Source organism: Parambassis ranga, chromosome 3, assembly GCF_900634625.1.
Source record: "Parambassis ranga chromosome 3, fParRan2.1, whole genome shotgun sequence".
Classification (NCBI taxonomy): domain Eukaryota; kingdom Metazoa; phylum Chordata; class Actinopteri; family Ambassidae; genus Parambassis; species Parambassis ranga.
In genome coordinates, this window is record NC_041024.1 from 2,180,909 (window position 1) to 2,196,412 (window position 15,504).

Sequence of the window (15,504 nt, forward strand, 5' to 3'; positions counted from 1 at the left end):
AAAGTGTGACAGATAAGAGGCTGTAAAAATCAGAAGCCCGGCTCTGACGTGCTTTGTTGTGACAAAAAGAGGGAAAAACTGAACATTAGCCTCCCGCTGCTGCCCGAGCTGTGATGGGTCCATTCATCAGTCACTTATCGGCTCTGAGGAGGAGCTCACAGACAACTTTACCGCAGTGTTTGACATTCAAGCAGCAGCTGCTGCAGCGTCACACACAGCATCACAATAACACAATGCTGTAAACTGAAGAAAATCAGGAAAAAAGCTCACGTAGCTTCTCCTTTTAAAGTGTCAGCCAATGCTACATGGTAGCTTTGCTGTTGTTTACTTCCAAAATGGACGACCATCCATCCCATCATTCTGCACATACATCACTGCAGTGTCATACTAACACAACAAAGGGTAGCAGGTAGTTTTGAATCTGAACTATGAAGGGTTAAAGGTCGGGTAGGAGATTTCATTCTGATGCACTGTTAAATTAGTGTAACTTCTCTTTACAGTCCGATAGCAACCGATTAGTTCGGCAGTTTCACATTAAAATGAAGAATATGAATCATCTGTGGAAGCTATAAAACACTAAAAACATCAGCCAATCCTCCGGGTGGACCCTGCACGGAGTATTGGCTGGTTATCACTCTCTTCCTGCTCTGAACACCAGAGAGGTACGTGCATGATGGCCGAGGGCACAGAACACAGCTCGTCTTCAGGTGATGCGCGTCCATGTGATTGGAGGCGTGGCTTCAGGGTGAGCTCCGAGAGAAAGGGGCGTGTGTTTACTTTGAAATCTGGCTGACTCTCACTGAGTTTTCCAAACCTCCTACCCTACCTTTAAAGAAAATGTTTACTACTTTAGCAACAGCTGCTAGTTAGCGTCCATGGACACAGAGGTTTGTGGCTTCTGCTCCAACAACACTGTGTCACTTTGATTCTTTGTGCTGATTGGATAAAGGCACGTCGTGATAGGTCAAGTGATCACCTGCAAGTATGAGTTTGAAACTTAGCACAGAGTAACACCAAGGCTGTGTCTGAAATCAGATGGCCCTGTAATGAGCCTCCGCCATTTTGTAGTGCTGTCCGAATAGTGAAGGGTTAAAGAGTTTTTAACAGGCAACATCACTTAGCGTGTGTTTGCATAATTAGAAGTGTCACCACTCTCCAGGGGAGAGGGTGCTTTGTGGCTCAGGTTCATGACCAACAGCAGGGAGGGCCCTTACCTTAAATAAACAGTTAATTTGAGACCAACTTTGTCCGCTCTTCTCTTTACCAACAGGTTCGGGGAGGTGACAGAAGAATTCCACGGGGATCACCTCAACAGTAATGAGGATTTATAGACCCAATATAGGGCCCCTAATGTATCCCACAATGCATCATGAAAAGCAGTGTCCATCAGATGGTCAGTACATCAGCAAATATAGTGATTAACGTATCATGACCTGTTATATATACTATAATATGTTTATTGGGCTATGACGGCCCACATTGTAAGTGCTGGCGACGTTGTTTGTTAATCCGACAGAGATCAGCACGTTGTATGTGTGACGGCGGTGATGTTGCTGCTTCTCTGCCTGATTCCAAATGAATCTCTCCTCTCACGGCCAAACTTCTCCACCATCCTTTCATCTATGTGCACTTATTCAGACGACCACAGGAGGGCGCGCGGCTGTGTTATCGTCTGGTGTTTATCTAAACTTTACCACCGATGACTGTCTGAGGCACTGAGGTCCTGTGGAGGCAAACGTCCCAGTGTTTTTAGATTGTTGTGTGGTTTGAGCATCAGATCTCTGTGGCTCTGAAGGTTTGCTGCATCACTTGGATTCTCGGTGGTTAAAGTGGAGACTGACCCAGTTTCACAACATCAAAACAGCCGTAGAAACTTCTCAGAGTAATCCACGTCTCTGTCAGAACCATCCACACTGTCACATCTTCACCACACAATCTGCTGCGGCAGCTGTTCTTACACTCTGCTCTCAGTGTTGGAGTTTGTAGCTCTGCCTCTGTGCTGTGATTTCATCCCAGAACAACAACAAGAAAACTAATTTACTGTTAAATCTTTCTGAGTCAAGGACACAAACCAACAGAGAGAGAGAGCTGAGCTGGAGGGGAGGCAACAACAAGCAGGACGAGAGAAGAAAGACGGAAAGCAGGTCAGTGGATGTGATGGGAGGACGGAGGATTAGGGTGGATAAGATCAGAGGCAGACAGACGGAGAAAAGACTTTATGGAGGTGGAATAACTGCACATCCGTGTGTTCACATCAATGAGTGTGAGGCTGAGGCTGAGGTTGACTCAAGATCCTGAGATCCTGAGAGTCTGTTTCAACCCTTAACTCAACAACAACATCAGATTAAAGACTCCATGGTCTGTTTGTGGAGGTGACACCACCTGTAGATGGAGGCAGTTTTATCCCTGACAGCAGCACAGTGAGTGTTGAGCCTCCTTTCGCTTGCTGATCACGTTCTCTCCTCACATTAACCTCAATGCAAATCCACACAGAGTTCCTCGGCTCACAGCCGCCTCCTGAGGGACCCCGCCATTAAACCAGAAAACCTGATTATTTACAAAAACCTCCAAATCACCACTCTAACGACGTCTGATTGAAACTCGGAGCCTGCTGCAGTTCACAAAGAGCCTCCACTGGGGAGAAACTGGGACGGAGCCTTTTCGGATAATCCGACTTATTTCCCGTCTCCTTAGTTTAGGCAGAGAAACGCCACCTGTGTGACAATGAGAGAAAGAGCTGTGCGTCCTTGGGACAAAGTCAGATTGTTGACTGGGTGCTCTACTGCATTAACATGGGGGGGGGGGGGGCATTAAACAACCTGCCTCCTTATTCCTTCTAATAAGCAACAGGAAATGTGTTCGGGGTTCCTCGCCGGGTTTGCAGGGGCTGTTTTCTTCACAAAGAAAAAGTGAAATCAAAGAGCTGGAAATGAAAGAAAAGCAGAAAAAAGTGAGGACGAAGAAGAACAGAAGCGACGGGAAGGATCAAAGACGGAGAGTGAAAGGAGGCGAACAGACAAAAGCAGGCGGAGAGCGTCACACTCTGCACGCTGCTCCACGTCCAGCCGCTGTTTGTGTCCTCTCCCTTTTTACGTCCACACATCAGACACAGTGTCTAACCTTTGTCAGTGAAACACACACACTGAGAGTACACTCACACACTCACACACACACACCGGGGATCTTCTTCCCGCTGCAGCCTCTGATGGCTGCCTCCCCACAGACCTCCATGTTGAGCAGAAACATCAGCCCAGCCAACAGGAAACAGGTGAACCACACACACACACACACACACCATGACTTCAGACAAGGATCCATCGTTTCACATGTTTAGCGGTTTAATAACACATTTTCCTCATTTTAGCTTTATTTTCATGCAAAAGGAGCGCAGGCTTGTTGCCATAACGACGTAGCTTGGGGAGCAGCTGCCGTAAACAGGACTGTTTAGTTTCTGGACAATACTTATACTGCTGCTGGAATGGAAGGACGGACATATCCATACCCACAGCATCCCTCCTCCTCCCTGAGAGGAGCTGATCTCAGTCACACAGCTCAGCACCACAACCTGCCGACCCGTCCACTCTGTCTGCTACATGAGCGTTAGTGGACTCACTGAAGAACGGTGAACCACATGAGAATCAGAGTGGGCCAGATTTCCTCAGGTGAGCTCTCCATCCAGCCTGTGTGTGTCCAGCTGAGCCGCCCGGCTGTGTTCTTTGAAGAACCATCAGAATAAATCAACAGAATGAGTGTGTGATGCTGCTGGGGCTCAGCAGGGAGGCTACTCACACTCAGCAGGCCCACGGCGCACTGATGGACATCCTGCTGTGTGTAGATCAGCTGTTCTCATTATTCTTATTTTATCTTTATAGAACGAAAACGATCCAACTGGCTGAGTAAGATGAGACTTTGACGAGACAGCACGGATTTGTTCCTCTGCCTTTAAACGCCAGGGAAACGTCCTGAACAGAGGCCCCACTAGAGTCTGTCAATGTCCACCGTGTTAAAAATAATGTGACACCAACAAAAACTTTCTGCATTCAGTGCAGTCTGAGCCCCTTAGGGAGCTCTCCTGTTGTCACTGCACTGTGTACACCTCCACACCTGCTGTGGTTTAAAGTTTGTCGGCCCTCAGGGGCCTCCTGGCTGAGTCCCAGCAGCTGCCTGCTGTGCCTGCCGGTGAAGCAGCGCCTCTGATCCTGAGAACACGGAGCAGGTTCTGAGTTCTACTGTTTTTACTGCTGTCACATGTCAGTGTGGGACGGTTCCTCACTGCAGCATGAAGTCCTGCTCCTCCACAGACCAGCAGTCATGGTTCAGAGCTCAGAAGGCTCTGGCCGGGCTCCTCCTGCTCCTCCCTGCACAAAGGAGGAGGTAGCGGGCCTGCTGCTGGGTTGTTGCCCCCTCCACTTGTCCCGGTGGACTGGCCTGTCTCCTGGTGTCTCCTCCATGCTCTGGACACTGTGCTGACAGACACAGCAAACCCTCTTGCCACAGCTCACATCGATGTGCCGTCCTGGATGAGCTGAGCAGCTACCTCTAGGACTGAGAGCACATCAGGCAGAAAGAGCAGAGAACTGGTCTGTGGCCAGCACCTGCAGAACCTCTCCTTTACAGGGGCTGTCTTGATAATTGCCTCATTTCCGCCTGTTGTCTGTTCCAGCAGCTGAAACTGATCCTAACTGGACAGGCTGGTTTCACAGAGGTGTGACTGACTTGGACGTTGTGCTGTTGAAATGTGCATTCAAGGACTGTAAGAAAAATTCAAAGTCTGCAGATTATTCAGGAAACGCAGGATCTTTGTCTGTGTGACATCATCTCTGTGTGAAGTTCATGCTTTTATTCTGCAGGTCCAGACACCAAAACATCACATCCAGAAACACAGTGTGACAAATCATCTTATTTATGTGTGCTGAGGGAAAACCGTGGCTTCCGGATTTCAATCAATAAACCTTTCAGAAAGGATCAGCTGCTCCAGATGACTTCTCAGGCTGTGTGTTCGTGCAGAGAGGTCTTAATAATATGATTATGTAAATGCTTTTTATGTATTTCTTTGCTTACTGTGATAAAAGTGACGGAGCTTCAACAGAATCCGTCCAGCTCATCTCACAGAGACGGATTATTGATCAGCAGGACGGAGTCACGTTTACTCAACAGGCTGATTTGTACATAGTGATGTGTACATGTCACCACATCATTCATGGAGTGATAACCTGTCACAGGACACTGATCCAGTTCAATAAAGGATCAATAAAAGTTGACACTCACGTGTAGATTAAGACTTAAAGTAGCCGCACACACTGACCGGCTGCAGCTGCTTATTTATCATGTGTAGCCTTCAGTCAGAGAGCACGAGGACGCCACTGACAGCAGCTAATGGGGTCTGCACGGGGGGTTAATGACAGCAAACATGTGGCCCCGCACACCAAACAGGCCCCCGGGAGCTGCAACAAGTTTTAATGTGAACATCTTCATCTGCAAAAAAAAAAAAAAAGCAATTATAGAAGCACTTTATCAATAATAATAATAATACAAAGTGTTCAGCATTAACCCATGAAGAAGAAGCAGGATGAGGGTTTGTTTTGTATCCAGCAGAGCTTAATGAGCCTAATTATTCTCAAATATTAGACACTGCAGTGTGGTCTGCTTAAAAAGGATTTAATTAGTTGTAATAAAAATGTTTCATATTTTTTATTGTGCTTCTGGAGTCTAATGATCAAACACACAATGCTGAGACAGCTGCAGATTATTTTATGAGTTCTCAGCAGATTTCCAGTCAGTCAGAATGTTCTGCAGCTGCGTCGACTCCTCAGTGCTCAGCAGAAAAATTCAAAAACTACCCCATCCAGCCGGCCGACCGACGACCTGCCGGTCCTGACTATGACTTATTCCAGGTGATCACAGCAGGGATGATGTATTTTTATAGACCAGGAAGTTAGCGTCCCCTGTGTCCCCTTCACAAACAGCCAGTAGGATTTCTCCATTGTCTTGTTAGGTTTAGTTCAGTAGGCTCATCTTCACCTTATGATGTTTGAAGCCTAAACATGATCACCAGAAGCTTAAAGCTAAATCTACGATATAAACCAGCTACAGCACGGTCACATGACTACATCAGCACCACCAGGTTCACCACTCTGACCTCTTCTACACTACAAACACCTGGATGACCCGTTTAGCCACTTGTTAGCATGTAGCCTTTCTGTCTACCTGTAACAGGTGTGCTCTATCAGCGACTAATGAAGACTTGGCCACGCCCACTTCATGACATCTGTGTGACTCTGTTCCATGGGGGGCGGTTTAGAGAATGAATGGGATAAAAAATGTAAAATTTATGTTAAAATAATAATGATCTCTTTACCATCACGAGTTAGAACTGCAGATATAGTTTCATATTTACGGTTTTTACCAGAAAACGCTGTTCAATAACTCAGTGATGGCACCCACTACAAGCCCCTTTACAGCATCCTCCATTTTGATTTATCACATCCAACCAGCTGCTGTCCCCCATCTGACCTAATCTGAACCAACCAACCATTGGCAGGATGCTAGCATGTTACAGGCTAAATTAGCTTAGCAGTAGGAAACATTAAAGGACCATTTTTAAATTTCAGTTCTGACATTAGATCAAAACTGTTTAAATAATTTTAGCTCCATTCACTTCTAGAACTATCTTATAGCGCCCTCTAGCTGAACTGCAGCCAGCTCCAGAGGCTGAAAAAAATCACAAAAAAATAAACAAATTATGCAGAAATATGCTGGACTTCATCACATGTTCGTACTCAGTCAGCAGTGAGTTGGACACATTGTGCTTTCCTCTGCTTAAATATGTGTCTGCATGTCTATTGTTGCAGAATCTCTCCGGCTTTCCATTCAAACACAAATCAGACATTAATATTCTGTGGGCCCTCGGCGCTCTCGTGGTCATTTCATCATCCGAGCAGACACACTGCTGGGAGTTCACTCCTCTATTCTGGTCTGGTTACTTATTTGTGCAGCAGTCTGTCCTTCTGATGATAAAAAAAAAACAAACACCTTGCTGCATGTTTGGATTGATGGTCCTCGATGGCGTCTTACAGCCACAGTGCAGAATACATCTTAATTAAACAAACAGTAATCAATGCTTTTGAGGCATGTTCCAATAAATTCAACAAACAGCTCAACAATAGAGTCTGACTGGAATGAATAAGGTTTCATTACACCGTGCATATTTTACCTCCTGTTTCACTGACTTTGTGTCTCAATAGTTGTGTCTAGACCTCTGCTAGCTGACTATGCTAACTGTTAACATTGTTATATGGCCTACTTTTCTGAGGGGGGGGGGGGGGGGGGGGGTCCATATTGGGAGGAGTGCAAATGGTTGTCATAGAAACGGGCTCCAAAGCTGACAACTCTGAAAATACACACAGGCAGCTATTGCTCATAGCATGTAGCACTGGCATCGCTACAAAGCTTTGAACACATTGGCAGCTTTAGCTAACAGCTGAGGAGCACAGCTCCGGGAACCACACTTGGATCAAGACTGAAGCATCAAAGCAACAACTGTGGGCTGGATTCAGACGTCCCTCAGAGGAGGACTCCACCATGAGGTTCACCAGAGTCTAGATTCAGAAACTGTTTCACCAGGTGCCGCCATCAGGGACACGACAATCCCTCTCTGTTAGCATCCCTGTGCTAATCCTGTATGCATGTTCACACCTGCTTAATCCAAATACGGGCAAGGAGGCGGAGCCCGGCAGCAGTGGGCAGGCGGTGGTGTAACGGTAAGACACAATAACACAACTTAACAGTGCAGAAAAACAACTGTAACATTTTATGCCCTGGATGTTAGCATGAGTGCAAGCATCAGGATGCTGACTGCAGTTTTCTGAATGGCCACAGGGGGCACTGTTCTTACACAGGAACACTGCCACCTTATGTGTCTGCTGCCCTGTTCGAGCATCTGTAAAGTCTGATGAAGGGTGATGTTTAGAACAGACACGATCTTCCACATCAGACTGTGAAGATCATTTCTTTGAGCTGGTTCTGTGCAGACAGACACACAAAGCGATAAATCCTCATGATTTGTTTCAAAGCTGCAAAGATGATCAGTGAATGAAGTTTTGAACTGTGTTTTCTTTTTCTTTGGATAGCCACAGGCCCCTCACTTATTAGGCACAGATCTTTTTTCGTTATGCATGATATCACTCATGTGTGTGTGTGTGTGTGTGTGTGAGTCCCACGGGACTCAGACTGAAGTCCAACCTGAGCCGTTCTCCAGGCTTGTAGTGAGGCAGAGGAGCAGCTCGGCCATCATATCATCCTGTTTATAATTAATCACAAATGAGATGCTTAATTACGTCATTTTAAAGTTGTTGTCAAACTTGGTGTAAAATCCACTGATGACCTTTTCTCACACAAACTGCTCCTCAATCTGCATGAAGTGATTGATTAACTCCGTAATGACGAATGCTTTGTTTGTAGGTGTTTCCAGGTCAGATTAGGTTTAATCCATTCAGACTTTTTGTTTCTTTCCAGCAGCCACTCGCCCAGTTATTTCATCCTGAGCTTCGCAAGGATAATTACCCGCCGCTGTACGAGCCTGAGGTTGATTATATTTATTCAGAGACGGGTACAGTGGGGCTCAGTCTCTCTCTTTTGTCAGCGGCTCAGCCCATCTGCTTGCTGCACATGAATTTTTAATGCCTTTGCCCCTGAGCTGCGCAGTGTCAACAGAACAATGTTAAAAAAAAAACTCAACTCTCACTCTCCTCCCTGCTTCCTCACTTCAGGTTTAGGCTTTAGCTGCTGTTTAATGACTCCCAGGCACTCCTGTGTATCACTCCAACTGCACTCACTTCCTTTCTGTCGATACAGTCAGACGTCTCAGGTCTCCCAGGAACCTAGTTCACAGACCCGCAGGTCTATTTCCCTCTAATTAACATTCAAGTTCATGCACAAGTTGTAAGGTGGGAGTGTGAGGAGGAGGCAGAGCTGGAAACACCTGCTGTCACACGGCTCTGTAAACGCCGTCCTCTGCTGTGTTTACACTACAACAGCAGGTGAATAATGAATCAACACTCCGCTGTATGACAAGCCCTTTAATGTCGATATGACAGCACAGTGGAAAACAGGATTTTAAAGGTATGTGTGTGTGTGTGAAGGTGCTCTCTCTCGCTCTCTCTCTCTCTAACACACACACACACACACACACACGTTCTCATCTCATGTTCGTTTATGAGTCTGGAACAGAATCTTCTTGAAGGCCCTCCTGAAGTCCCGGTTAAAGATGGTGTATATGATGGGGTTCAGGCAGCTGTTGCAGTACCCGATCCAGAAAAACAGGTTGAAGAGCGCCTCGGGGATGGTGCAGTTCTCCCTGCAGACAGCGTGCAGGCTGTACGTGAAGAAGAAGGGGAACCAGCAGAGCACGAACACCCCCATCACCACCGCCAGCACAAAGGTGAAGCGCTTCTCCCTCATCTGCGCCACTTTGTTCTTAGACATGGACATCTGCCGGCTGCGGAGGGGCACCGGGGACGGGAGGAGGAAGTGGTGGGAGCAGTGGTCGGACGAGGCCCACGATATGGAGGCACAGGAAGGAGGAGGAGGAGGAGGTTTCAAACTGTTTCCGTCAACGTCCTTTACGTCCTCCGTCTTCACCCGTATGCCGGCTCTCCTGGGGAAGCGGAGAGACGAGGAGAACGAGGAGGTTTTAGACTCAGCTTCGCAGTTCTTCTCCTCTAAGTCGATGTCATCCAGCTCCCCCCTCCTGTGGGCGCTGCTGTTGCTTTCCACGTTGGAGGAGCTGTGTCTGTTCGCAGGCTGCGGGCTGTCCAGCTCGTACTGGGCCTTCCTGCAGCCGCCCCCTGTTCTTTGGCCTTCGAAGCAGGTCTCAGACTGCGATGGCTGCCGCTCCATCACATTCTTCGCCACAAATACGGTGGAGGCCCGTTGCTTGGCAACGCGGTAGATCTTACAATAAACAAGTATCATGATGACTCCTGGGGCAAAGAAGGACACGAGGCAGGAGGACAGGATGTACCACGTCTGGTTATTTAGGAGACACTCCTGCCTGCGCCCGTCCCCATCCTCTGTCTCCGAGTCCTTCTCTTTGGGCGTCATGAGCAGCGGCGGTGACGAGATGACGATGGAAATGAGCCACACGACGCTGATCATGGCTTTGATCCGTTTGGGCGTCCGCTTGCGGTTGTAGCTGACTGCTTTGGTGACGGACCAGTAGCGGTCGAGGCTGATGGCGCAAAGGTGGACGATGGAGGAAGTGCAAAAGAGGACGTCCAGCGCCAGGTAGAAGGAGCACCAGGTGGAACCGAAGTACCAGTAACCCATCACCTGTGGGAGGAGACAGAACATCAGGAGTCAGAACTGAAATGCAGTTTTATTTCCAGCTTCAGTCAGTCAGGGAGGATTAAAGGACTTTTCAGTTTAACATAAAGGACCGGATTGTCTGCAGCCTCACAGCGCGGCTGCTGCTGCATCAGCCACCTTGAGAATTTTGTGCTCTCTCTCTTCTCACAGCTGCAGCTGAAAACTAAAAGCATCAAATTCTTCCACAGCTTCCACCAGAGTCATTTCAAAACAATATCAAAATATGTAATTGGCACATGTGACGTCATTGTAACCAACAGGCTGTCCGCCAGGCTGTACACATGTTTGTTCCAGCTGTAGGTCTGCAGCGACTGATTTACACCCGTCCGAAACAACTGCGGAACTGAAGCGGCGCATTTTCATCACGTCTCCAGAGAGACATCAGTCCCCACCAGACACGTTTCTGAAGCGTTGTGTATCTGAGTGTTACAGGCTTCACAAACTCTGCAGTAAATCCACCTGTTGACCTGATGGCTACTGTCCTCTCTACATGTGTCAGGCTGGGTCACAGAGTCTCTGTTTCCTCCATCAACACACAGGGAGGCTCCTCACCTTCCACTCCGAGAACAGCTGCTGCTCTGCCTGCCTTCTCCTTTCTGATGTGGTCCTTATATAAAGCATGTTATATCATATAAAAGCTGTTCCTCTACTTCCAGAAGTAGCACTTCTGTGGCTGTTTTTCTGCCGGTTGCGATGTTTAATCAGCGACAGTCTAACAGCGTTTTATTTTGAAATCTAACGGAAACCATCTGGTGTTCTGGTCCCTGACTTCCTGTCTGCTCCGTCTGGTTGGTGTAAATCCAGCTTGACTCAACAGTTAACACATTCAACAAGCTTCTCCACCATTTTCTTGGTTGCCAAGCAAACACCCCATTCAGCACACTATAGTCCTATGACCACAGGGGGCTCCTGTAATAAAAAACACTGGTCATTTCAAACATGAGCCCATATTTCTGAGCTTTTTAGATGAACTTGAGGTGAAACACATGGACTGTTTCAGCGTGCAGAGCAGGATTACAGCCTGTAGTGTGGCTGCAGACTCTGAATGGCTTCAATCCAGCCAAAGGTCTAAAGTGTTTATTGCTGTTTCTGAGAGTGAAAAGCCGACCTTCAGTTTTTCTCCAGGACAACGTTCTCTGTGGTGAAATACTTTTTGTCTTGTACCCAGATTAAAGCCTGTGAATGTAAGTGCAAATTGAAACGTCTTTGTCTTCTCTCCTGCCTCGGCTTTATCTTCACTTTGTCAGAGCACCTGAACACAACGACTCTCCTCATTATAATTCTAACAGCTCCTCAGCTGGAACACAGAGGAGGCAGACAGGACTTGATAAGAAGCCGTTGGAGTATACAAATATCAATAGTAAATCAGACCAAATGACCCGGAAAAAAAATCCTTTAAAGCGGACACAGCTGGACGCTCCAGGTAGAAACAAACAGCCGAGGAGAAGCAGGGACAAACCAGCAGGCTGTTATCAGAGCATCAGAGGGGAATCACCGGCCACGCATCGCCCAGGCACCCTCTGACTTCAGGGAGGAAGAACTTCATTCATTCATTATTCAGATATTTTATAGTGTGAATTTGACAAGATGAAGTCGTCTCACACATTATTACTATGCAGATTAGAGTCGCTGCTCAACAATTTAACTCATGTTGTCAGCTCAGATAAACCAGGAGGAGGTGAATCAGCAGCAAACATGTTTTCACTGTGACGCTCAGGACAAATCTGGAGTGAACCTCTGCATGACGACGACCAGAGAAAGGTGTCAATGACTTCCTCCAATGTCCACTAGAGGGACGCTGTTGAACCCATTGACAGTAAAAACTATGGACAGAACTTCCGTGACGTCACCCGTTTGTTTCTGAAGAGCCGTTTTGAGGCTCGGTGGGAGGTTCCGGGACGTGATGACCGCCGCCATGTTGGCAGCGTCACGTCCGCTAAAACTCCTAATATGGACACGGGGGGAGCACGAGCGGGGTTTAGGGGGGCGGGCGATCGTGGAAGCAGGAAACTCGTGCTGTGATACGTCAACTGTCTGTCGCTCAAGCGCCAACGCCCATAATTAGGCGTAATTTTAAGTCCGGAAACAATTAACACGAGTGAGTTGTAAAAAAATTCACCCCCCCTACAATTGACACTAGAAGAGAACCTATCATCTGAGACCAGAGTGGTTTTTTTGTACCAGGCTGTAAACATGTTCATTTCTGCTGTGAAGGTGGACATGTTAACATGGAAGTCTATGGGAAATGACTCGCTTCTGGAGCCAGCCCCCAGTGGTTGCGGCGTGAATTACAAGTTTTGACACTTTGAGTTTGAGCCCCGAAGGTTGCTGCTTGGTTAAACCCCTCAGACGTCCAGGTTCAAATGTCCAATGTTTGGTCTCTAAAGACGAGTGTTTATGCCAGCTGCACCCACTCCACCCGTGCATTTGGATTAAGAGTGAGTTGAGGCAGATGCTGCCAACATGGTGACTTAAAATGGCTCCTCAGAAACCTGTGGGTGACATCATCATGGAAGGATCAACAGTCTTTATTTACACTCCTCAGTCAACGTCAGGACTGCTGACAACTTCAATAGGAGTTTTGTACTGAGAAAGAAATGGACCAGGAGTGTGTAAGAATAAATCCGGAGAGTCAGACATGGTCTAAGGTGGACCCGTCACAGAGGAGGACACACACTGATGTTGTACAACAGTCATCATAAAAAAAGGAAAATTATCAACAGAGATCAAAACCGTTTTTGCACCAGGCTGTAAACATTGTTATTTTTGCTGTAAAGTTGGACATTTTAACATGGAGGTGCATAGGGATTGGCTCACTTTTGGAACCAGCCCTCAAGTGGCCACTGGAGGAACTGCAGCTACATTTAGAAGGAGGAAGATTTTTTTATGAGCCTTTACAGAATCTGACCTTTGTGTTCCAGCTACTTTCACTCCTGAGTTCTAACTGCCCTCACCTCATTGGCCAGGGAGAAGGGGATGACCAGCGTCGCCACCAGTATGTCCGCCGACGCCAGAGACACCAGGAAGAGGTTCTGTGGCGCCCTCAGAGCTCGGCTGGTGAACACCGCAACCACCACCAGCACGTTCCCCACCACGGTCCCCAGGATGATCACGGTGACCACCAGCACGATGAAGACCGACGCCACTTGTGAGTGAGGAGGCTGAAGAGCAGCTGGCGGAGGAGGAGGAGACCTTGATGAGGAAGAGGACGCCTGGCTGACATTCTCCAGTGAAGAGTTTGGGGGTAAAGCGGCCGGCATCGTGGCCATGACGGGAGCGAGCACATCCAATAAGTCCATTGTGGTTAAATGATGGACTCCATCTTTTGGAAAAGTCCTGCGCCGCCTGATGTGCCAGGAAATAAAGTAAGAAAAGAAAAATCCAACCCGGTGCTGGATTATTTTTCAGAGGAGGATTCCTGTTTAATGTCAGCCGTCATCCTGCCAGCACTCTGCCTCTGAGTGAAGGATTTTAAGAAAAAGTCAAACCTCAAAATATCCATCCAGAAGCAGCAACACTGTACACACAAGCAATGGGTCTGTCCTACTTATTTCCAATGACATGCAAAAAAAGAAAAGCACCCGGCTACATGGACCCTGTTTGATGGTGCAGAAAATAAAGACTGAAAATGGAAATTACAGGGAGGAGGCGATGAGCTGAAAAAAGAAATCATAAAACCAGACGTCCTCACTTTCATGCGAGTTGTTGGGGAGCTGAGTGACACTGCTGCTGCTGCTGCTGCTGCTGTTCAGTGATTCTCTACTGCTGCTGGAAGAGAGAGAGGAGGAGGAGGAGGAGGAGGATGAAGAGAGAGAGAGAGAGAGAGTTAGAGACAGAAGAGATGAAAGGAAAGAGTAAGAGATGTGTAGAGAGGAGAGGGAGTCAGGATGAGATCTCTGAGGGAGAAGTGGGATCTGAGAGTGTACAAAGGGCCATCAGGAAAATGAGGAAGAAGAGCTGGATGAAGTGAGAGGAAGGTGACAGGAGAGAGGGGAGCATGACGAGAGAGGGAGCAGAGAGTGTGGGAGGAGGACAGAGGGGAAGAGGAAAACAAAAATAAAAGGAAATGTGGTAGAGTGATGAAGACGAAGAAGAAAAGGACCAGAAGAACAGAGAGGAAGAGGAGGAGGAGAAGGAAGGTAATGAAAGGAAAGGAGCAAAAAAAAGGAAGAAGACAAGAGGAGAGGAGAGGAAAGGAAGAAGAAGCAGGAGGAGCAGAGAGAAAAGTGGAGAGGATTGACGAGAGGAGACGAGTGGGGAGAGGGAGGAAGAGGAGAGGTGAGGAGATTTGCAGGGGTGAGAGGAGGAGCAGAAAGGGGAGAAGGTCAGAGAGAATGGGAAAAAGAGAGGAGAAAGGAGGGAGGGGGGAAGAGAGGAAGACTAAAAGTGAGGATTAATGAAGACGAGTAAAGAGAGAGAGGAAGAGATCAAGAAAGACGAAGAGACGAGGAAATAAAAAAGAGAGAAGAGAGGCTGCGAGGAAAGGAGAGGAGAAAGAAGAGGAGGAAGACAGAAAAAACAACAGAATAGAAGAGGAGGAGGACACGAGAAGAAGATGAGAGGGGAGAGAAGGGGGAAACGAGGAGAGGCAATAAGAGAGAAAGTGAAGATGCATAGGAAGTCATCAAGAAGTGAGGAGGAAATAAAAGAGAGAAAAGAGGAGAGGAAGAACGACGGAAAGAGGGAGAAGAGGAAAAGAAACAATAGACCACAGGGGACGACGAAAGAAGAAGAGGAAGAGGAGGAGGAGGAAGAGGAGGAGGAGGAGCGGGCTGACAGCAATGAGAGAAAGACTTGTTATCTGTGGGCTCATCCATCAATTCCCATTTATCCAGAGATGAGCCTTTTATTTAATCACTCGCTGCTCTTAATTCAGCCGCCTCGCTGACATGTAGGCAGATCACCCCGCCTGCAGCCTGTGTGCTCACATTTCTCCTGCCTACACACACCGACACAGACACACACTCACACACACACACACACTGACACACACCTTGTTTTTTAGCAGCTTCTGGGGTGAGCGACCTTCTTCAGTTGGGGCTCACAAAACCTGGTGTCACGTGAATCCAGGCGGGGACATATAATCCCTGTGGGCAGACTCACCAGCAGACGGACAGCGGCTCCACACAGCGGCCGCGA

At 47.6% G+C, this 15,504-nt stretch overlaps 1 protein-coding gene across 1 annotated transcript; it reads right to left on the reverse strand.

Annotated features, from left to right (window-relative positions):
- Nucleotides 1–9,201: 9,201 nt before the first annotated feature.
- On the reverse strand, nucleotides 9,202–13,664 carry LOC114433524 (alpha-2Db adrenergic receptor-like). Its single transcript, XM_028402148.1, has 2 exons — nucleotides 13,320–13,664; nucleotides 9,202–10,329 (listed from the first exon to the last, which is right to left on the reverse strand). The coding sequence occupies exons 1-2, from the start codon at nucleotides 13,662–13,664 to the stop codon at nucleotides 9,202–9,204; spliced, it is 1,473 nt and encodes a 490-aa protein (XP_028257949.1).
- Nucleotides 13,665–15,504: the final 1,840 nt, after the last annotated feature.